The 24,117-nt window shown below is 41.6% G+C and overlaps 1 protein-coding gene across 1 annotated transcript; it reads right to left on the minus strand.

The window, feature by feature from the left end:
• Positions 1–1,128: 1,128 nt before the first annotated feature.
• crybg2 (crystallin beta-gamma domain containing 2) lies at positions 1,129–22,727 on the minus strand. The gene is made up of 19 exons (XM_027014427.2): positions 21,171–22,727; positions 16,926–16,973; positions 15,475–15,593; positions 14,357–14,564; positions 12,251–12,390; positions 11,640–11,766; positions 11,428–11,463; positions 11,185–11,324; positions 8,751–8,877; positions 7,645–7,799; positions 7,030–7,156; positions 6,748–6,780; positions 6,516–6,628; positions 6,085–6,214; positions 5,801–5,940; positions 5,574–5,697; positions 5,206–5,364; positions 2,907–3,066; positions 1,129–2,542 (listed from the first exon to the last, which is right to left on the minus strand). The coding sequence occupies exons 1-19, from the start codon at positions 22,725–22,727 to the stop codon at positions 2,454–2,456; spliced, it is 3,732 nt and encodes a 1,243-aa protein (XP_026870228.2). The 3' UTR covers positions 1,129–2,453.
• Positions 22,728–24,117: the final 1,390 nt, after the last annotated feature.

Genomic DNA, 24,117 nt, shown 5'->3' on the forward strand with positions numbered 1-24,117 from the left:
GATATGGAGAAATCCTACCAATGGCTGGAAAAGGCTGGATTGAAAGACAACACATGGCAGCACAGAAACAAGTGCTAAACAAGAGATCAGTAGAGGCTGGTATCTACCACACCAAGCAGGCTGTGCAAAGATGCTCCTGAGACAATCCAGCACATAACAGCAGGATGCAAGATGCCAGCAGGCAGGGCGTACATAGAACGCCATAACCAAGTGGCTGGCATAGTGTACCGAAACATCTGTGCTGAGTATGGGCTGGACATTCCAAGGTCTAACTGGGATATACCCCCAAAGGTGGTGGAAAATTACCATGCAAAGATCCTTTGGGGCTGCCAGATACAGACAGACAAAATGGTAATGGATAACCAACCAGACATAGTAGTGGAGGACAAATAGCAGAAGAAGGCTGTAGTGATAGATGGCAATCCTGAGTGATAACACCATCAGGAAAAAAAGAACACAAAAAGCTCGAGAAATATCAAGGTCTAAAAGAAGAGATAAGATGTGGGGGGAAAAGCCAACTGTGGTTCCCATGGTAAATGGAACACTAGGAGCTGTAGCCCCCAGACTGGGAGAATGGATAAAATAGATACCAGGATTAACATTTGAGATCTCAGTCCAGAAGAGTGCAGTCCTGGGAACATCTTAGATACTACGCAGGACTCTCAAACTCATAGGGGCCTCTGGTAGAGGACTTGAAATGTTATATATATATATATATATATATATATATATATATATATATATATATATATATATATATATATATATATATATATATATATATATATATATGTGTGTGTGTGTGTGTGTTTGAAAGATGTTTGAAAAAAGCACTTAATTATAGTACAGAACATATATTTTGCTGCTGTCCACCACTAAATACAATTGAATAAGTATTAATAAACTGTAGATTAATATTCAAGATCACTTGACTTGTAAGAGTTTAAAATTGCTTTGTCACTTTCACACACCTAATTCAGGAATATGCCCTGGAATTCTGAATTCCCAAGGCTATAAAATTCATTTCTTATCTACTAAAACATGAACAAAGCAGTGTATTGTTATTTTTTATTTAAAAAATTAAAGCCAGTCCATGGTGTGTTCACATTGTACTTTGAAAAATAAAATTATACAATACAGTTTCTTGGTATTAAAAAAAAAGTTAATAGTATTAATACTCAGATTAACATATATATTTTGGCATTTACTGACAAAAGGTAAAAACACCTCTTCAGTACATTAGAATAAAACCAGAATAAAAACCAAGGTAAATTAAGACATTCATATTGAAAAACAAACAGTTAAAATCCTATATACACCCCATTATAAAATCATTTTTTCCATTATAAAGAGGTCACATTGATGTGTTTAGTATTAAAATTCCTTTGCTTTGTCAATATTAAATACACTATAACCAGAGTAACCTAAGTATGCCATGATGGCAGAGTGCTGGCTTTGTATCAAAGAGGGTACACCCATAGAACCATTCTGTAGAGATCCCTGGGTAACCACATATATATTTCACAAAAAAAAGTCCTCAAAAAACAAACAAACAAAAAACCCCACAAAACAAAATGGTTTATAAGTTTAACACTGGCTGTAAACAAATTTACACAGCTATAAAGGCTCATTGCTAGACTGTTAGCGCTTCCAAAATATTTAGAACCAAACCAAGCTACATCGATAATCAAAGGAGCAGATAAGTTAAGGGAAAAGCAAGTGGTCAGTGAGATGTTAAGCACTTTATCAAATAAATGGTGCTCTGTTAACGACTGACCAAAAATAAAGTAAAGGAAGAAGCCTGGGCCAATACAGACTTGTGTGTGTGTGTAGCTCCACGCTTACCATAGCAACAGATCAGCGAGAGCACAGACGCAGACAAGCAGCGTGTTTGCACCGTCTACAGGGTTGTGTGGAAACACCAACTTGGTCTCCTTAGACTACTGCTCTTTCCTATTTAAGAGCATCAGCATCATAAAAGTTTGTTGCTAATGTGAAGCTTGCATGTAACCGGAGGATCTCCTTTATTATGTGCTCACAATAGAAATAGCTCCAAATTTCATTTACATATTCCACATTGTCAAGTACTAAATTATACTATCTGTGTTACACAAGGTATAATGTCACCCTTAAAGCTTGAAACATCTGTTTGAAACGATCTTTATGTGGAGATAAAAAAAACAAACAAACTTTAACTCTAGCGTCCCCATAGGGGGAGAGAAAAGGTGCCTTGTCCATTTTCAGAAAAAAATGAAATTCACTGTAAAACAAAACTCGTGAACTAACCCCCCTGCCCTTTATGAGTTGAAATTGATTTGCTAGAGGGGGCGGGACTTGCTGTTTTTCCAGACTGAGAAACCTGTGGGTATAAACTGACAGAACAGACAAAACAGGTTAAACAAAGGGCGGAGTTAGCCAGGCCTCTGAGAGGGGTGTGGTAAAGGGGGTGTGGCTTAGATGAACTCCAACTCCCATAGCTCACTGGCATTTTCTTCAGCCTCGTTACCCACAATCACATGCTCTTTGTCATATGTGTTACCACCTAAAAAAAAGGGGGAGGTACAAGATTATTGGTTGTTCTTTTCCTGTAACAATAACATAGGAGCCCTGCTCAATGCTGCTTTTGGAGAGCTACTTCCATGATTTCAGCTCCAACACTAAACTGAAGCACCACATTCATGCCATAAAACTGTGAGCAGTGCATTAGGGTTGGAGCAATATCTTACACATGCCACTTGCTCTACAGTATCTTCCAGTCTAAATATAAAAAAACAAACACTTTTTTTTTCATGCTAACTTTTTAAAGGCATTCTAAAGGGTATTACTCATAGTTTATTAACCACCAGTAGCGTACTGGCTCTTTTAGATGTTGTATTCTGCCTTTAATATACACAGTTGGCCCTCACCCTTCACATCCAGCACAAAGCCAGGGAAAGTGAGGCTGGCGATTGCACCGCTGAGCTTGGCACTCCACATCTGAATGGGTGTGCGCGTTTCAGACCACAGCACCACCTTTGCTCCCGACTCCACATTCCCTATCACCTGCAGACTCATGTTCTGTGCTAACTACATGCCACAAGATGAGAGAGAGAGAGAGACAACATTGAAATAAAAAAGATCATTAACAAGAGTGTAAACAATAACAAGACCATTAAAAAAAGAAATAAACATTTATAGAGTTTATAGGGTTTATATGTTTATAGGGGCTTTATAGGGTTTATAGGGGGTTTATAGAGTTTATAGGGGGTTTATAGGGTTTATGGTTTAGTTCAAGTTCAAGTTCGGTTTATTTGTCACATACATAGTCATACACAGTACAACACGCAGTGAACTGGTGGAGAGTGCTCTGTCCAAACTGAGGAAGAGAACCAGGGGTGCATAGAGAAAAAATATATATATACAGATAAATATATATATTCTATGTATGTACAAAATATATTAACAATGTATGTACAATATATGTATATTATGATTATATACACAATGTACAATGTATATGGTTGAGTATATATGTACACAATCTACAGAATGTACAGATCCATTGTATAGTACCATATCTACAGTTGTTGTAACAGGTTAATTGAGTATAAATCTAAATCTATATCTATATATACAGATGTATATAGAGTTTATAGAGTTTATAGTGTTTATAGAGTTTATAGGGTTTATAGGGGGTTTATAGAGTTTATAGGGTTTATAAAGTTTATAGGGTTTATAGGGTTTATATGGAGTTTATAGGATTTATAGGGGGTTATAGGGTTTGTAGAGTTTATAGTTTATAGAGTTTATAGGGTTTATAGTGGGTTTATAGGGTTTATAGAGTTTAGAGTTTATAAGGTTTGTAGTGGATTTATAGGGTTTATATAGGGTTTACAGAGTTTAGAGTTTATAGGGTTTATAGGGTTTATGGTGGGTTTATTGGGTTTATAGGGGGTTTTTATGGTTTATAGAGTTTATAAGGTTTATAGGGCGTTTATGGGGTTTATAGGGTTTATAGGGTTTATAGAGTTTATAGGGTCTGCTTTATAGGGTTTATAGGGGGTTTATAGGGTTTATAGAGTTTATAGAGTTTATAGGGGCTTTATAGGGTTTATAGGGGGTTTATAGGGTTTATAGAATTTATAGTTTATAGGGTTTATAGAGTTTATAGGGTTAATAGGGTTAATAGAGTTTATAGGGGTTATAGAGGTTATATGGTTTATAGGGGGTTTATAGAGTTTATAGGGTTGATAGGGTTTATAGAGTTTATAGGGGTTTTATAGGGTTTGTGGGGGGGTTATAGGGTTTATAGGGGGTTTATAGGGGGTTTATAGGGTTTAAAGGGGGTTTATAGGGTTTATAGGGTTTATAGTAGGTTTATAGGGCTTATAGGGTTTATAGGGGCTTTATAGGGTTTATAGGGGGTTTATAGGGTTTATAGAGTTTATAGTGGGTTTATAGAGTTTATAGAGTTTATGCGGCTTTATAGGGTTTATAGGGTTTATAGAGTTTATAGGGGCTTTATAGGGTTTATAGGGGGGTTTATAGGGTTTATAGTGGGTTTATAGGATTTATAGGGTTTATAGAGTTTATAGAGTTTATAGAGAGAAATGCATTATATACATTCTTCCAGATTATGCACAAGTACACATGTATCGACTAAGTCATGTCTGCTGTGGCATATTTCATACATTATATTTTTAAACCAAGTCATGTGTTAATGAATGTGATTTATTTATTTACCTAGTCATCTGTGTTAATGAATGTGGTTTATTTATTTATCTAGTCATCTGTGTAAAAGAACCTGATTTATTTATTTACCTAGTCATCTGTGTTAGAGTGTGATTTATTTCTATGTGAAAGTCAAGGTCTGAGTCAGAGTCAAAGTCATTCCCCTTTCTAATTCAGGAAATTCCACAATTTTACTAACTAGAGTTTGTATATTGAAAGCAAATGATATGATGCTGGCAACTCACACTGAAACGGTAATTAAATCCATTCCATTATCTGCAATAATTGCAAATAATTATGCACAACCAGGTAGAGTGGAGAAAAACAGTGACTAGAAAATCACATCTCATTCATACACCACAAAGCATGTTTACTGGATTTATGGAACTGTTCATGTTGTCACACGAAGTGAAAAAGATTTTATCGGCAGGACTAATGGGCATCTAGCCAAAAAAAAAACAAAAAAACAAAAACCAAACCAAACCCAACAACAACCTTGTTCTTGATGAGGCCATCCTGATAGAACCAGATGTCACTCATGCCCTCCACGTGCTCAGACACCACTACACGACCTGACTTCAGAGTATCCACACCCCCCTGTACTGACATGAAGCGGCCACTTTCCTTGTACCGGATCCGGAAAAGCCTTTGCGTCTATATGAGAAGACACACACATACGCGCGTGCACACACACACACACACACACACACACACACACACACACACACACACACACACACACACACACACACACACACACACACACTAATGGATGCTTTCTGGTGTTTTCTGAGTCCTACAGTCAAGAAGCCATTAACTGGCTGTCACTCTGGCATTTTATTATGGAATTTTTTTGTACTCACTGTACGGATTGGGTATATGGAGCCTATAGAGCTGATGGAGCTGAATTTGTGCCAGTTTGTGATCTCAATAGGTTCAAGCAGGAACTGGCGCCCTCTGTAGTTAGTGTGCTCACATAACACCCAACTGCAAGATATGACAGATTAGTTCATTCCGAAATGGTGAAAATCCAAACAAACACACACACAGACACACACAGATACACACACACACAAACATGATCACTTACCAGCCAGTATTGACCCTCACAGATAGGAAGTGTGGGTTAAATCCCTCTGCCATTATGTTGGACACTTCTGTATCCAGGGTGATCTCTCTGCCCTCAAAGCACTCCAGCCCGAACAGAGAGATGGATGGAACAGCAAACAACTGATACAAAGAAGCAAACACAATAAGTTAGAGAGAGATAGAGAGATACAGAGAGAGAGAGAGTGAGAAAGAGAGAGAGAGAGAGAGAGAGAGAGAGAGAGAGAGAGAGAGAGAGAGAAAGAGAGAGAGAAAGAGGAGACTCACCATTGGCACAGATTTGACAGAGCGTATGGTACAGCTGCTGGGACAGCCCATGCTAGTCAAATTAACATAATGGCCTTCTGATAGCACATACTGGTTTCCCATGAAGTCGGTGTCGTCATATAGAACCCAGCTAGAAGACACAGGACAGAGCAACACCTTAGTGTCTAAGATCAGACTCTTTACCATGCTGTCACCTCCCAACATATTATGACACCACTATTCAAGACTTCCCCTCTATTCTTATGTTTACATACTAAAAATAAATGTCTAATCTCTTGCCAAATGAAAAAAAAAAAAGCCATTAAGACATCAGAGCAGCTTTGGTGACGTGAAGCACTTTCCAAATATAAACACGTTAAGCATCTTTTCAGTGCAGCAGATTCTGTCCAAATACACAGTCGATTCTACCAGGTGTGAACAGGATTACTGACCTTCCACCCATCACCCTACAGGACTGGACTGAAGGTTGTTTGAGGAAAGATTCATGGCTCTTATTGTACACTTGGCACAGGCCCTGAAAGCCAGTTTCAGAATAGAGTAGCAGCTAGAGCAGGAGAGAGAAACAGGAACAAAGCTCATGATCGCCATACATACCCCACACACACTTCTCTATGGAATCAAGGGATTATCGTGGAAGGCGGACAGTGACTAGGGCAAACTAACCTCACTGTGGACGGCAGGGCCGACAGCTGAAGCCTGGAACCAGAGGAGAAACCAGGAAAATCGCTCAGCAATTTAGCATTTCCAGGTCGTGGGGTAAGTACAACTCTGTTCATGAAGAACTCTTGAACGTTAACAGTAAACGTCACGACCAGGCTCAACGCCAGAAAAATGTTGTGATTCAGTACTGGCTGGCTTGACACAGGTGAAGCTGGTTCATGAGTGTGAGGCATTTTAAACGTAAAATGATTGCCAGTGAGTTTCGTTCGGTGGGTCGGATTATACCCTGAGGATGGGCTGTATGGAGCAGATGCGATTGTCTTCGGCACCCCAGTCAATGCAGTTGTTGTAGAAGCCTTTCTCCAGCACGTACTGGTTTCCGGAATAATCCACGTGAGAGTATGCCACCCATCTGGAAGGGGGGCAGTTGTCAGAAACACCAGCACACCGCTCTGACTCCCTCTACATAAACATGCATGTACTACAAGATCACAGAAAAGGCCCAAAGGTAACATGATAATAAAAGGTATATTTTATGAATGGAAAATGAAAAAAAGGATAGAAAGAGGGATAATTTCTTCATTATGGAGAAAGAAACAGATGCACATCCAACAATAAGAATATTTTTTCTGGATTAAAATGTAAAACCCAGGCTCCTCTCTGCCCTCTGGTGGTACATCAAACAGATCTCTAATGAGACTATATGACTTGTGAGTCATACATTAAAAAATTATTTTTGATTTTAACAATTTACTATTCCGATTTCTTAACCATTCCTAACCACGGCTATTTAAATATTCAAATCTTTTGACCCAGAGAGTGAGATGAAACAATAAAGCCAAGAGTCAATAAGAATAAAGTGAGAATTACTTGAGAGTAGGCGAGGCAGCTCATACTCACGCTCCACTCAGCACATGGATAGAACGAGTGACTGTCCGGAAGCCGAACAGCTCTACGTCGGGAACCGCCTCTGTCACCTCGAATGTGCGCTCTTCATCTCTGTCTTCCTCTTCATTCGTCATCTCGAACATCACAAGCATGGGCTCAGTCAGATCCTGTAGAAAAGCAGTGTTAAAGCAATAAACAAACATGACACACTTGGCTGTTATATATGAGTGTCTGTGGAACATGCTGTGGGTTTTGTGGGTTGTGTTTCTATGCACCTTGAGCTGTGCCTGGATCTTTTGATGTATTTGCACCTCTGCTGGTTTGTCTCTGGGCCTTGCCTGGTTATTCAGTATTTTGGCCTTTGGACTTTCCCTACACCCTTTTTTCCTTTGCTCTCATTTTTATTTTTACCTGCACATGGACCTGTCTCATCTCTCTGAGCCTCACATGTTGCATCCTGTTGAAACCTTCTGCACATCCCTGCAGCTTTGACTTCCACTTTCTCTGTCTCAATCTCTCTCGCTATAGTGTGTGTGTGTGTGCGTGCGTGCGCGCGCACACACACACACACGCACACGCACACAAGTGACAGGGGTCCAGACCCAGACAGATAAATAAGTGGGGAAGAACCAACTAGACATTGTGACGGCAGATAAGACGCAGAAAACGGCATACGACAGTGCCGAGTGATGACAACATCCAAAACAAAGCATATGAAAAGCAAAAGGTGGAAACATAGCAGGAAATGGAAGAAGAAATAAAAGAGAACATGGAAGGTTAACACCAGGGTTGTCCCAGAGGTGACTGGGGCAGTTGGATTTGACCCCTAATATGGAGGAGTGGTTCCAACAGATCCTAGGAGTGATAACATCAGTCTCAGTCCACAAGAGCACAATCATAGGAACAGTGAAAATACCACACTGCACCCTCAACCTCCAAGGCCTCTGGTTGAAGACCTGAGTATGAGGAAAAAGATATGACCACCCACTGGAAGGTGAGACAGGAATGTTTTTTTCCTATCAGGGAATGTCTGAATGCAATATCAGTATGCTGAAAACGGGTCCACTAAGTGAGTGTGTGTATATGTTACTGTTTTATCAGGATGAAGTGCCACTCACGGTTTGGATGACCCGGACTGAGCGCAGTTCGTTGTCACAGCCCCCCCACACCCGCCAGTCATGGTAATCACCTTCCTCCAGCAGGTACTGGTGCCCACGGAAACCTTCCTTTTCGTAGCCCGCCCATCTGAAACAACAGAAATCAGAATAGAATAGACCAGAATGAAGAGAAGAATACTGTGAAATTAGATCACAAGTGGATTTATATCCGCCAGATGTACTATATACACACACACACACATCTACATTTGCACAATACACAGCATAACTCATTTTTTAAAAGTTAATCTGTGCCAAAAGTGTTAAAAAATTATAGACAAAAGTGTTTGGACAAATGCATATAATGCTAAAATGTTATCTTGAAAAATATTTTCTAAATATGCAAAGCTTCTCTTCAGTTTTTATTTAATTTACAGTACTTCTTTCATCGCCAAGAACTGTTCTATTAAATAACTATTTACATTAACTTTGCCTACAGCAGTATTAAGGTTCACTGTTTTTTATTTTACAGCTAATGGAGGTGAAGTTCCAGCACATGTTTGTCTAAAGATGGCTGAAGGGTAAGTAATGGGCTTTGTGTTTCCACTCACAGTCTCTGTTTCTTCCGATCTATCACTTTTCATTGCATCTGCAGGCCCAATACCCTGCACCAGGCCGTTAATTTGGTCCCGAGGTAGTTTGCAAGCAGTGGGGGATTGAGATGGTGCATTCCATTTGAGATTTGGGTGTTTACCCGTTGGAGCGTGGAGGTAGGGCCCCACATACTCATCATCACACTGGAGTAATTTGGATCTCTTTCCCCCTACTTCCTCATCATTCCTTGATGTTCCTAGACTTGCTCATCTATCTCTCAGTAATGTCTCTCATGCTGGAGTCCAGCACAACCTTCTTCCTGGATCAGACTCTAGACACCGTGGTGCCCCAGAACATTACTGAGATGCCCTGAGAAAGAGGGCCATTTCTGTTTCTGGACCAGATCAAAGGACATCTCAGACTAATGCTTAACTTTTCAATTTAAAAGGACAAGATGTACACCAAGCCAATTAGAACCACACCAGAAAAAAACAAACAAAAAACATGTAGTGGGCCAATAAGAGGATCAGGTCATCATCAATTTTGTGGTAATTATTACCATCCCCATTGTTGTTGTGTTTCACTATGGCAGCATCAGCGTTGCCATCGTACTCATCCAGATGCTCAGAGTTATTATCCTTGAGCCAGCAGACATTACTTTGTTTAATCGCTTGACAACAGGCAGCCAGGCAGCTCAGTTAGAGCTTTTGATCTGTTTTGTGTGACGCGATCCTGGAGTGCAAGCATCTTGATAAATGCCGTCAAAAGGCTGGTTAGCCTAGTTATTAGATTTGTAATTTTTTTAAAGTTACTAGACTGTAATTTATAACTAATGATTTGGCTTCCATGGTAAGACCATCATGTCATAATCATTGAGATGAGTGGATTGTCACATTTGAAAAATAAGCTTATAATTATTGGTAATTATGTTTTAATTTATATACAATTATCACAACATTCACCTTTTGCCAGCATACATAGTTGGTTAAACAAGGTAAACCCGTATTGAAATGCAGGCAGCTGTGATTTGGAGAAATTAAGTGTGCTGGAACATTGCTTTGGCATCTCAGAAAGGGAAATGATAATCTTGACTCATATCCAGTTTTGTGAGGATTCCATAATGAAATCAAAGACATAACCGCAACTTATGAGGACCTTAACTTCATGCTTCAATAAGATTACCTTCAGTAATCTTTCCTTCAGTAAAGGCGATATTCATATAGCAAAGGAAGAGGTGAGAACGTTTGAAGAAGTGACCAAGGCCAAAATAAACTCCAAGACCAAAGTTTAGAGAATATTGTGGGGGGAAATGCACAGGAAGCTGGGAAATGTAGTGACAGGAAGCAAGCCAAAAAATTGAAAGGACCCTGTCACAGACAGTGCAAACTCTGTGAATGAAGTCAGCAGTTTTTTATGCCAGATTTCGCTGTGCTAGTTTGAAGAACAGGTGCGAGGATATATGTGATATCATACCCACATGCTCCATTGAGTTTTTCAGCAGTTGGATGTTTACAATATCCCTCAATAATGGAAAAAATAAAATAAATAATCAGAAATGCATGGACAGAATAATTGAAAATCATCTTAGGTTGACACTGACTACAAAATGTAGTGTTCCTTTAAGGATCTGAGAGAGAAAGAACATTAATTAACTAACTGTTTTTGCAGAATTTTCTGACTGTATACCTGGAAAGCATATTGAGGATTCAAACTCTTTGATGGTTCAAGCTCTTTTTACTATTGTTCCAGTTCGATTTATTGATTTGTTTATTACCTTTGACGCAAAATTAACTTTCCCAGAATTGTATGTGTACTCACACACACACACAAACACATCTGCTCATCAGCCCTATCGACTCACATGCCACCGATGACCTTAATGGATCCAGCGCTGTACATGACAACCGTCTGCTGCTGGCTCTCTCTGGTCATGAAGTCCCTGGCGCTGGTGTAGATCTCACGACTCTTCCCAGTGAAGTACGGCTTTTCGTAAATCACAAGCTGAGGAATGAAACCACAGCACGTCACACTCTCACGCCACTCGTACGTGCGCATTCCATTCTTATCTACCTAGACTGCGAAATTCAAGCCTACATGTTCTTACTTTAGGTTCATTCAGTTTCTCCACTCTTGGCTCTCCCTAAAGCCAAAACCAACGAACAGACACACACAGACAGACAGACAGACGCACATAGAAACAAACACGACAATGAATGAAAAAGGTACATTTTTGTATTTCAAACAGGATATGTGAAATGCAGCAGGACCTTTACATTTGAAAATCTAATGGGCGTGTGGTTGGGGGGGGACACTCACTATTTTGAGGGGGTGCAGTGAGCTCACGTAGGGCTCTGTGTCGCTCCAGGACTTAGGTTTTGGGAAGCCCCCAACCTCCAGCACCCGTGGGACGCCCTGGAAGAAAGGCTCGGCAAACACCAGCCACCTGAAACATGGAAAGCAGGCATATGACAGACAGCCTGACACAGCAGTATGAGGGAATCCCTGGCAGAAATCGGCCTGCTCAGAACAGCTCAACGTATAGAACTTTGTACATTATTAGTGTAGGAAGGTGTTTTATCAGAATGCTATACTGTACCTATGCTAAGCATCACATGAGCACAAAAGACAAAAAAAACAAAACAAAAAAATGCCCATGGATTTCAATTTTGAAACAACCCTACAGTATGTTTTATGGATGTTATGCTGTGCTCATGGGAGTAAGAGACCTACAGATTCACAGATTTTTTAATTTTCTGATCATTTTAGGCTCTTTCATGTATCTTGTTTTTTTTGTGTGTGTGTATTCTCTTTATTGTCCAAATCCATCATAGCACTTGCAGCTGTATCGTAGGGCCTGAAAGCTGCTGTACTGATGAACTTGTCATTACAATGAGTTGTTATAAAGCTTCACACAATCCATCACTCACAGCCCAGCGTTGATGATGATGGAGTTGGCTTTGATGGGGAAGCCATAGATTCGGGCGTCATCTGTCGTGTCGCGGAAGATAACTTTCTTCCCCTCTGCATCCTCCTCCGGGAAAAGACAGATCTCTGGAACACTGTAGTCCTGGGGCAGTTTAATTCACTTTCAGTTAAATTCAGTTAACTTTAATTCAACTCAGTCACTGACACATGAGTGAATAGCACACTGAAAAACTTCTCACCACATAAAAAAAAACCTATTTTAAAAAGCAAATCATAAGAGGTAAACATTAGACAAGTAAAGAAACAAAATATGATTTGATCAAGTCAGTTTTTGACAGTGTTTTACTCAATGAAATTCTCCCGCTGAACAAGAGAGAGTCTTACAAATGCCCAAGTCACTGGGAAATACAGTACTTAAGTTAGCTCCAAGCCCATAGAGAGCCGAAATCACTGAACCTGAGGTCTGGACCTTGATCATTTTTAAAGCTAAAATAAAATTTTAAGATACACTAGATTTTTTAAAAATCAGTGGTTGACAACTTCTCTGAGATGACTGCGTGCTTAATTCAGCTTAGATGTAAGCCGGCTGTTTGTGTGTGAGAGAGGGTCTGAGTACAGATCCTGTTTGTGAGTGAGTACGGGCCCTGTTTGTGTGTGAGTACGGGCCCTGTTTGTGAGTGAGTACGGGCCCTGTTTGTGTGTGAGTACAGGCCCTGTTTGTGTGTGAGTACGGGCCCTGTTTGTGTGTGAGTACGGGCCCTGTTTGTGAGTGAGTACGGGCCCTGTTTGTGAGTGAGTACGGGCCCTGTTTGTGTGAGAGTACGGGCCCTGTTTGTGTGTGAGTACGGGCCCTGTTTGTGAGTGAGTACGGGCCCTGTTTGTGAGTGAGTACGGGCCCTGTTTGTGAGTGAGTACGGGCCCTGTTTGTGAGTGAGTACGGGCCCTGTTTGTGTGTGAGTACGGGCCCTGTTTGTGTGTGAGTACGGACCCTGTTTGTGTGTGAGTACGGGCCCTGTTTGTGAGTGAGTACGGGCCCTGTTTGTGTGAGAGTACGGGCCCTGTTTGTGAGTGAGTACGGGCCCTGTTTGTGAGTGAGTACGGGCCCTGTTTGTGAGTGAGTACGGGCCGTGTTTGTGTGTGAGTACGGGCCGTGTTTGTGAGTGAGTACGGGCCCTGTTTGTGAGTGAGTACGGGCCCTGTTTGTGAGTGAGTACGGGCCCTGTTTGTGTGTGAGTATGGGCCCTGTTTGTGTGTGCTTTTGTAAGACAAGCAAGACAAGCAACATCTCATCATTATCTGTACGTGGCCACAACTGTAACCAGGTACAGCATCTGGAGTAAAAGCTACTGTATGAACATATTAAATATGTGTACTCTGACCATTTATTTCATATTAGTAGGCTAGCTAACATTTCATACCACTAATTAAAAACAGCTTATGCAGGCGATGTTATCATTAATGATAGGCCTATGAAACATTTCATAGCCAAATTGAATATAAATGAAATTAATATGTGTATTAATATGAAATTAATATGTGTATAATGACTTTAGCTTGTAATGGTGTTACTCTCCACCATTTTTACAAGGTTACATTTTTACAGGTTACAAAGTTACAAATTAGCTTTCTTGATGCGCTAGATAATATTCTTAAATGTATTATTCATTCAGCAATGCAAATGATTAGGAAAGCTCCACACCTGCCTTACCATCACTATCAGCACATTAATAAAAGCTCTAATTTAATGATGCCAGTCCCCACAGAATACAAGCAGCACATAGCAGGGCAGAGATATCAATATATGTATAATTATGTGTAATTTTACACAAAACTTACCACCACCCCACCCCCTGTAAATAATACTGACTAACAATACCTACAACGATTAACACCCAAAATGTTAGAAATGGTAGCTCAGTGGTTGAGGTGCTCAACTTATAATCAGAAGATTACCAGTTCAAGTCCCACCGCTGCCAAGTTGCCACTGTTGGGCCCCTGAGCAAGACCCTTAACCCTCAAGTCGTTTTCAGTCATAATTGTAATTTTATGTTGGATATAAGCCTCAGCTATATGCCGTAAATGTAGATGTGTGTGTGTGTTGGTCGTACCCTCACTGCTCTGCGCAATGAGCCAATCGCAAATCTCCTTGGCTGGTCTGGTTCGGCGTCTGAGCCGTCCTCTCCAAACTCGCCCGTCCCGTTCTGTGTGGGACACTGATCGTTGCCCTGGGGGCCAAATAGGTTTGTGAGCTCTATGTTGCCCTCGTCCAAGGCAATCTTCTTTCCTTTGAATTCGGGCTTCTCATATAACACCCAGCTGCCAGTGGAGAACAGGAACAATAGAAAAATGAGGACAGAGAATCTTGTGGATGCGACAGTTTAAACTTTTTTTGAAAGGGCCATTTTTTTAATTACTGAAGATATATTTCTATTTGTCATTAACAAACCATTAGCTAGCTCTTTGCGATAGGTTAGCACAGCCAGCATCCAAAAAAACCCCTAAAACAATAGAACTCAACTTTCAGATAAATGTACACCTATTTCACCAAACTATTACATTTAGAAGTTGCACAACTCATATATGATTCGCGAGCTTAAATATCATTGTCTTCTATCAACTAAGTGACAGATAATATTTTAAAGATAATAGTCAGTCATAATCAGTCAAACCAAAGATTAATTAAATGCAGCATCAGTGCTAAGTAAACAGTGCTTTTCTTAGTCTTTTTCCTTTTGAAGCCACTGACATGACCACAACTCATTAAATATAACAAAGACACTGTGTCCAGGGAGAACAGGATGCAGTGAGTGAGTGGAGGAGAGAGCATGAGGTGTGGATCAGGTGTGAAAGGCAGCAGGGAGGGGCTAAGCCAGAGGTGTGTGTTGCTCCTGGAGATATTTCTCTGGGTAATGGCAGTAAATCTAGGGTGCTTTGGGGAGCCAGTGCGGTTGGGCAAGAGTGAGCGCAAAGATGCTCTTTTCATTCTGAAATGGGAAGTTATTTTTGTACATCATATGTTATGAGCCGGTATAGACCTTTGCAGATTTAAGTCTTTTATAAGCACTTTTATAAGTGCTTTTGTTAATTAGCTTTTAGTTTTAGTGCATGTTTGTATGTTTATGAAATGCAAGGGAAAAATAGCTTAGATAATCACAGCACATGATTGTGTGTCTGTGTGTGTGTGTGTGTGTGTGTGTGTGTGTGTGTGTGTGTTTAATTCTCTCACCCTCCTCGGACAACTCGAATGGAAATGGACTCCGGAAGCTTCCACCCTGTGGCGTCGATCACATCTGAATGTACCTCAATCCAATTGCCACGCAGTCCTGGCTGGTCATAGATGACCATCTAGCGGAGATACAAACAGCGTCTTAAATGGACCCAACAACAATGGCACTGTTCCATGCAATACCACCTGCAGCCACCAGGGTGAATGTTGGCATTGGCACCAGCAGAACAAGAAAGTCTTCTGTTGTGTGGCTGCTAACGTGAAACCAATTCTTACACGACTCCTGGCCTGCTTTGCCATTAACATTAACAGAATGTTGATGCGGGGAACATGATGTATGCCTATGAAAGGAACTGGGTTTTACATGTGCTATAGCAGCTTGCAGGAACAGGCCTGACATTTCACTTTTATGTGCTGTGGCTGAAAAAAAAACCAGACCTGAAAAACAAGCGTGATTGTTCTAAAGGTGAAACTGTGAAATGCTCACACAGCATGGTACCTGCCAACTGTGGCTGTCATGGAAACAAATACACCAACTATGAACACGGGAAATCCCTTTAGTGGCAGAATCCAGTGTACAGTCTGTAGGTTTTATTAATGGCACAGCTTATTCATGTGACAGAGTTAAACTTAGTACTGTCTTGCTCTATCGCCATACCTTGGCATTTTATGTTAAAACTCATTAATAAGTAGAATATAGATCCTATGCATCGACATACTGCAGTGCTGACATAAGAGAAAAAAAAAATCAAATAAGGACATGTCTGTTTGTAGTAACACTCTTTCTTTTTTTTTTTTCTTTTTTTTGCAGTGCACAGCCAGAGGGGAAAACTCACACCCAACAAATACTCAGTAAAACTAAACGGAATAACCAAAAGGCAAACTGACACAGGGAGGGTAACATTTCTACAATGCTAGTTAAAGTAAAAAGGAAGACGACTAGTCAAAGTCATGCACATATTGAACATGAACACCATCATTAAACATTAAATATAAACTAAATAAGGGCTACGGAGAGGCGCTAGGCATTCTGGGAGTCCTCGGTGTGCTCCGCTTTGCTCTTCCCACTGGTCCTGCCCAGCTTTAAACATTCCATTTAAACGTTCCATTTGTTAAGATGTCATTTCAAATTACAAACCGTTGTTTTGCCTCATTTTTTAAAAAATTCTTTTGGACATGAGCCAGGGAGATTTTTTCTGTTTCTGCCACTCTGTAACACACACACCCATGTCTCACAACTGCCTGCTGAACAACCCAACGCTGCTGACATATTTGTAATGATATTAGTCAAAGGATTAAAAATTCCAAACAATTATGTGGGATCGTGTGTTACAAAGCTCTTTAAGAATATCCTTAGTGTATATTTGGTGTTTTTGAATCATTCTGTGGAAATGTCTTTGAAGGTTATAGGGATTCGCTGGTTAATGGGTCATCTATTAGATGGGACTCACCTTTCCTGGTCGAGGGTTGAGTTTCCCATGTTCTTTCTCTTTGGTACGCTAGAGGACGAAAGCATACCAGAACAAACAGACTTAGTGAACACACAGGAATTGAACAGTTGCAATTTCATGAACTTTTAAATGTTCACATGTAGCCTTGGGTTTTTTGTTCATTTTAATTCAATTCTTCTCAAGTTTATTGTAGCACCTTTAACAATAGATATTGTCTTTATAGTAACCAGGAGTAGATCTCTACTGCAGCAAGCCAGAGGTGATATTAGCAAGGGAATTCTCCCTAGGGCGTTTGAAAAAAAACAAATGCTGGGAGGACCAGATATGGCAGCATAGGTTAGTATCATGTATACAAAAAGATGAATAGATTAATAGTAATTGCAACCCACTTTCCAGAAGAGGTGCTGCTAAGAATTTAAGAGTATAATTCTTCTTATCATGAATTCATCTCATCTCATGACTATGGAATGTGCATCTAAACAGCTGTGGGAGGATCAGTGTTAGTCATGAAACGTATATGAGGGAGAAACGATTCAGGAAGGCAAACACATTGCTAGTAGCAGATTTCCCAGCCAGTCTTTAGTGCACCACGGCTGCGCCCGATGGTCCTGTGACCATGTTTTAAATAACATCTCCTGGACATATTGCCCCTACACACCGCTGAAAGACAAATAGAGAAGATGTCAGGTTTCTTATGGTGTTATGCTCTGCCGTTCTTCTGAAAGGGTTTCCTGTCTATCAAGAAATCATCTACGCTTCTGCGTAAAAGTGTTACCGGAGCGTGAGCTCAAAAACTACATTATTGTACCCACCAAAAACTGCCAATGCAGTTTCTGGTGAAAACATGATGGCTGGATGAGCATTGAGGAGATGACTTATTCAGTGTTTATTGATACTAGCGGTCAACCATTTCTGATAGACACCTATTTTCAAGGATCCAACCCACACAAAGACATTTTCTGCATTATCTACTGAAATCACAAATGCTGGCCAAAACTAAGTGAATGTCAGTGTGGAAATAAATGTATTTTTACATGAACATGTATGTAAGAATGAATGTGTGTGCTTGTGTGCATGTTTCTATTTGTATATGTGTGTCTCTGTATATTTTATGTGTGTGTCTCTGTGTACCCTGTGTGAGTGTGTGTGTGTGTGTGTGTGTGTGTGTGTGTATCCTATGTGTGGGTGTTTGTATCACTGGGTACCCTGTGTGTGTGTGTGTGTGTGTGTGTGTGTGTGTGTGTGTGTGTGTGTGTGTGTGTGTGTGTGTGTGTCTCTGTTTCTGTGAACCGTATGTATATACTGTATGTGCATGTCTCTGTGTATATGTGTGTGCATTTTTTGTACTCTATGTGCTGAGGTGCTGAGCAGGACTCACATGTGCACTGGGGCATGGTCATAGCAGAAGCGTCAGCCATCACTCACAATTAAATAACAGGTTGCTGAGGGCATGTTCTCAAAGTTTACAAACAATGAGTATGAATCCTACCATAATCACTAATAATGACTTTAAAAAGTGTGTGGTGCTCATTAGTGTTCCAGAATGAAGACTATACTGTATGCACATGGCCATATTCCCTAAAGAAGGATGCTGTTGGAACAATTTGCATGTGTTTTGGAGGAACATGGCCAATGTTTGGTGTGTGGTGCACCCAAGCAGTGAAAACTGGCATATTTAGCAGACTGCTCCATCTTGAAATATGCACTGCAAAAGATATCTTAGTGGAAATATCTAAAATATCTCATTTTAAGAATGTTGTAAAATGTACAAAATTATTTGACTTATTCTTCTTATTTAAAAAAAAAAACAATTTTAAGTAATTGTATTAACTGTAATTTTCTCACTATATTGGCAGTTTTTGGTTTCAAGGTAAATGCTTAAAACTTAAAAAGTATCTGCCAGTATAGTAAGATACAGAAGCTCTGAAACATCTAGGCCACTAGGTGGCAGTATAGTAGTTGTTTCATAACGTGTAGAAGAATCACTGGAAAAAATGACTTGCTCCTTTAACATGTTTTAAGTTGCAAAGATATAATTTTTGCAATGTATAAAATGGGAAAGAGGTGTTGGCATGCCCAGCTCAGACATCTCAGACGTTGTGTGTGTGTCTGTGTGTGTGTGTGTGTGTGTGTGTGTGTGTGTGTGTGTGTGTGTGTGTGTGTGTGTGTGTGTGTGTGTGTGTGTGTGTGTGTATGCAAGGCAGGCTGTGTAATGGTGTAATCCTTTTTATTCGTTTCCCCTTGCTCACTGATGCATCTCCATCAGCTTGCTCTGGGCACAAAGTGACCTACAGTTAACACCAGCACCAGGGTGTGTCTGAGCAGGATTCGACACATAGCCTGGCTCACGCAACGAGATCGGCCTTATTAGAGCAGTGGAAGGAGGGAGAGTGAACCAAAACAGACAGCAGCCTCAGTTTCCTATCTCATGCCTTCTTTTTCTCTTTGTTTTCTCACCCTCCTCTCAACACCTCCTCCCCTCCACCTCTCTCTCATAGCAACCCGTGTCTGAGAAAAAGCTGTTTAACAAGGTCTCCATTATTAACATCATCACCAATTAAAGTATGTGGGGTTTGTAATGTCATATTGAGCGTGTGCACAACATAATTTGGAAATGACACAACCATTCACACTCGCCTGGCCCACACCTAACACCACTAGTGAGTATGTGCTGACCCATGATTCAAAGTCACTAGTGAGTATGTCCCATCCAATGAGTCAGACTCACCAGTGAGTATGTCCTGACCCAAGAGTCAGAGTCATTACTGAGTATGTCCTGACCCACAATTCAGAATCACCAGTGAATATGTCCTGACCCACAAGTCATGTCACAACACCAGGTCTCAGGACACTCAGTGCACAAGAGCTCCCAGCAAAAAGCTGTTGCTTGCACAGAGGGCCCAGCCTAGACTCCACCTGGCAGGCTGCCAGCCAGATTGACAGGAGGATCCGCCCTGACTGTTTTCCCTCATCATGACGATATGTTTGCCATTCTGGAGCTGGATGAAGATATTTGCATCACAGCCCCAGCTAACCACACCTGGTTGTTAAGAATTGTTTTTCCTGTACAGAGCCATGCTCTGACCAAGCACAAGATGATAAATCTAAGCTCCAACAACACCTGGATTTAAAAATAAAGATAAATCAAAATCAGATTTTTTTCTTGCCTCTCTCTAGGGAATGAATATAATAATGGAAGTAACGCCGTAACGTAACATGCCTGCAAAGCATGCCAGCTTTTTCTCAACACTTACTAATAAAGTACTTCAACATGTGGCGGCAGCTTAAAAGTATCATGTGGTGATTGAGAAATGCTTGACTAAAGTCTCAAAGCTGACATCTTCCTGAAATCTTCTCTGGAAACTTGACTATAATTCTGAATATCTCTACATATCTTACTACAGTACACTGCAGTTACTCACCTGGATCCTGGAGATATATATATATATATATATATATATATATATATATATATATATATATATATATATAGAGAGAGAGAGAGAGAGAGAGGAAATGTAGTACAAAGAGTTGCAGCTTAGAGAAAGAAAGCACCTTTAAGAACATCTATATGAGTGAACCTCAATAACTAGGGGGGCAGTGGACACAGGAAGTCAAGCTATTTTCCCTAATGCTGATTGTCAAGTCATAAAAAACCTTTGACTTGCAAAGGATATCTGCAGAGGACAGGAGAAGAGGACCTGCTCAGCTTTGCTGCATCAGTAGAAATGTGAATATTGCATGAGCACTCAGGTAATGGATACCGGGTTTTGAGTCCATTGTAATCCCTCCCAGTGAAGCGATGGCTTTTCACTTGCTGGGCTCTAGCGTATCATTTTGGTGAAACCAGGAAAGACTGAGAATTTCTTTCTTGTAACATCAGACATCAGATATAGTTTTTTGAGTTCTAAAATAGCACATCTTTTAAGGAACACACACACATCCAGGCTGGTGTCATGTAACCTACACTAAGGCATGTTTGACGCTTTTGCACAGCCTCTTTTAATTCCACGCATTGGATCATTCTCAAGAACAAAGGAAATGGATGCCCCTAGTGCTGTTTTCAGGGGCTTCCACTTGCTCATTACTTTCTCACTTAAACCTGATTTACTTGTTGTCTACTAATGTCCACATCACAAAAGGGTCTGAGTGAGTCAGCTACAGCACTCAACCCCATTCGTAACTCTGCCCCCACCCAACACCCCCAGGCTTTCAGCTCAGGTCTGTGGATAAAGGACTACTTACGTAGGCATCAGGGAAGGCTCTGTACTTGGTCACGAACTGTCTCTCCGGCTTGGGCTCCTGGCTCTTTCCGAAGTCCATCCCGATGTCGTTGCAGACGGGCGTCCTGATGGAAGTGCCCTCGGAGCTCAAGCTTCGCTGCAGGCTGGGCGGCGTGGGATATTTTACCGGCGCATCGAGCGGAAGGCCGGGCAGGGGCGCACTGGTCAAGGCGGCGACCTCCATGGTGGGGCTGTGGAGGAAGAGGGGGGCCCTGCTGATGCGGGACTGCTCGGCTGCCCCCGTGAGCGAGTGGGAGGGCGAGGTCAAGAACGACAGCCGGTCGTAGCGAGACACCCCCGAGCCGAGCAGGTCCAAGCCCTTGGGAGGCCCGCTGAGGCGCTCGTGGTCCTGGTTAACATCAGGCAGCGAGGCCGTGCGGAAAAGGGTACGCTGGCTGGAGGCCTTGCCGATCCCGTCCGGCTGGTCCGGCCGGTATCCGGAGAAGAGCAGGCTGTTGTCGAGGCGCGACGTTCCAAGAAAGCTTCCACCATTGAGGTGAGCGCCCTCCTCCACGCTGAGGTCCGGCAGGCCCTTGCGCATGACGATGCTGCTGATGGCAGAGGCCCGTGAAGGCAGAATGATCGTCCGGCCTTTCCCCTCTGAGTCCAGCTTCCCCTTCATCATGGTAAATGGGGAGCGCATGTCCTTTGTGACGCTCCAGTTCAAGCCCAGGTCTAGTGGCAGGCTGATCGAGGTCTCCTTAGGCACAGTGGGGCTGGAGGCAGGTGCTGAAACTGGGCTGGGAATGTCCTCCCTGATGGGGGGCAGAGAGGAGAAAGGCTGGGTGGAAGCCCTCTGCATGGTTCGGTTCCTGGATGGTGACTCCATGCTCCTGAGTGTGTCCACCAGGGCCTCCATGTTAAGGTCTGGGTCGGGGTCTGTGTCTGTCGGCGAGGCCGGCAGCTCCACGCGGGTGGCTGTGAAGATGCCAGTGAAGAAGTCGTCGTCGTACTCCGAGCCAGACTCCGCCAGCTGTGCGTACGAGCCTGAGCCTGCATTTGTTATTCCTGTCTCACTTCCTTTGCCCCTCCCTCCTGCAGGTGCAGCAAACTCTGCCCAGCTCCTCCTACCTGCCTCACTCTCGCTACCCTGCTGGACTTCGCTCCTCACATTCCAACAGCTACCGTTGCCAGGGCTACTGGCAGTGTCCAAGGAGACAGCCGAGGGTGGGGCTTTCTCTGGAGGGAAGGAATGTGAGGCGAATAGCACTGGCTCACGCTTGGTGCTAGAGACAGAAGAGTGTGTGTATGTGCTATTCACGAGCATAGTGTCTGATCTTTTGGCAGGAGGGGAATCTGATTCTTCCAGAATGGAGTGGAAATCCTCGCTGAGAAACCTCCCGACATTAGCCAGCTCAGAACCGGCACCTTTCAGTCCATTTTCTTGCGCTGAACTCAGGAGAGGCTTGGAGCTGTCTGTGCAATCACCAACCAGGGACACTTTGTGAACCGTTTGCAAGCTGTCCCTCTCAGCCAGACCCACTCTGGGGCTCAGCATCAAAGTGAAACCAGAACTCATCTCAGTATCTGAGCCAGGAACAGTCACAGTTGGACTCTGAGTGTCAGACTCTTCTGTCACTGTACTGAGAGCAGGGCAGGTATGGGAGAATCTACAGAAACAAAAAATAGCGGGAGAAAATAACGTTATGTGAATATTCTGGACTTCTGCATTTTCTACAAACGCATTAGTTAAGGCCAACTCTATTTTTTAATGTTTAGGCACCATAAACATCAGGTACAATAGAAACACATTTCTGGAAAAGCAATCAAGGCAATGTTTAAAAGTGCCTGAAAATTGAACACATGTAAATTAGAACAGGCTGAACATTAAAAAGGAATTAACAATATTTGGAATTTATGAATCCCAGAAGCATAAATATAAAATTGTAGAGGACATAATGTCTTGCATGTCCTATAATTTCAGATAGTAATGAGTGCTTTCAATATTCCCACCAAACCGGAACCTGGTACCACTTTTAGCGCAGCTGTTTAAGGCTCTTTAGAGACAAAATATGCCAAATGCCTCTTTTGACCGTTGACTGGTAGTGTGGGATGAGGAATTGTGTAGGCACAGAGGCCTTTCACCCACAGGACTGGTTTAATCGAGTGTGGTGGTACAGGGGTGGAAAAAGTATGTTCATCATTCCCAGCAAAGTTGCCAGATGCCCTAGTCACGAAAAATCATGAAATGTCACAAGATTTTATGGAAGCATATATCACAAGTCAGGGTGCTGTAATCGGAGAGTTGGGATTTGCGGTCTCTTCCTCAGAGTTAACGAGTCAAATCATTACTCTTGTGTTATACTCAAGTGTGCTGACTTTGTGTGAAATACCAAATATTTTTGCATAATGTATTTATGAGATATAGCAATGGGAACTGTTCCTTCTACGATAGCATTTTTGGAAGGGTTCATACTTTGCATTAGTGTTTGTGTTTGAATATTGGCAAAAGGCCTGGTGGTCAGCTGAACTTACTATGATGTTTTGAGGCACAGATACCACAGATCAAGTAATCCTGAACTGCAATGTTAACACTCACACAAACAAAACACATACAGAGTTTTGATTAATGGTGTAATATTTCCTTGCTTTTGTATTAGTGTAGTGTCTACAAATGAATAAATCTGCAGAGGACATGGTGAGGACAAATTATTATTATTATTTTGTTAGACTCAATGTGACTCAGAATATTGCATCGCCTTTATTTTAAAGTAAAAAAGTGAACAGACTCTATATATTCAAGGTTATTATGCAAGACACATACTGTAAGTTGATTCTCTGACTTTGCTTCTGATTAGCATGTATATATTATATAAACATCCCTCAACAGCAATTACCAGCCCATTGGTACTTAAGGGGGCATAATAGAACATCCAACATCAAACAACATGTCTCATAGACTCACAGGT

This window comes from Electrophorus electricus, chromosome 1 (genome assembly GCF_013358815.1).
Source record: "Electrophorus electricus isolate fEleEle1 chromosome 1, fEleEle1.pri, whole genome shotgun sequence".
Taxonomy (NCBI): Eukaryota; Metazoa; Chordata; class Actinopteri; order Gymnotiformes; family Gymnotidae; genus Electrophorus; species Electrophorus electricus.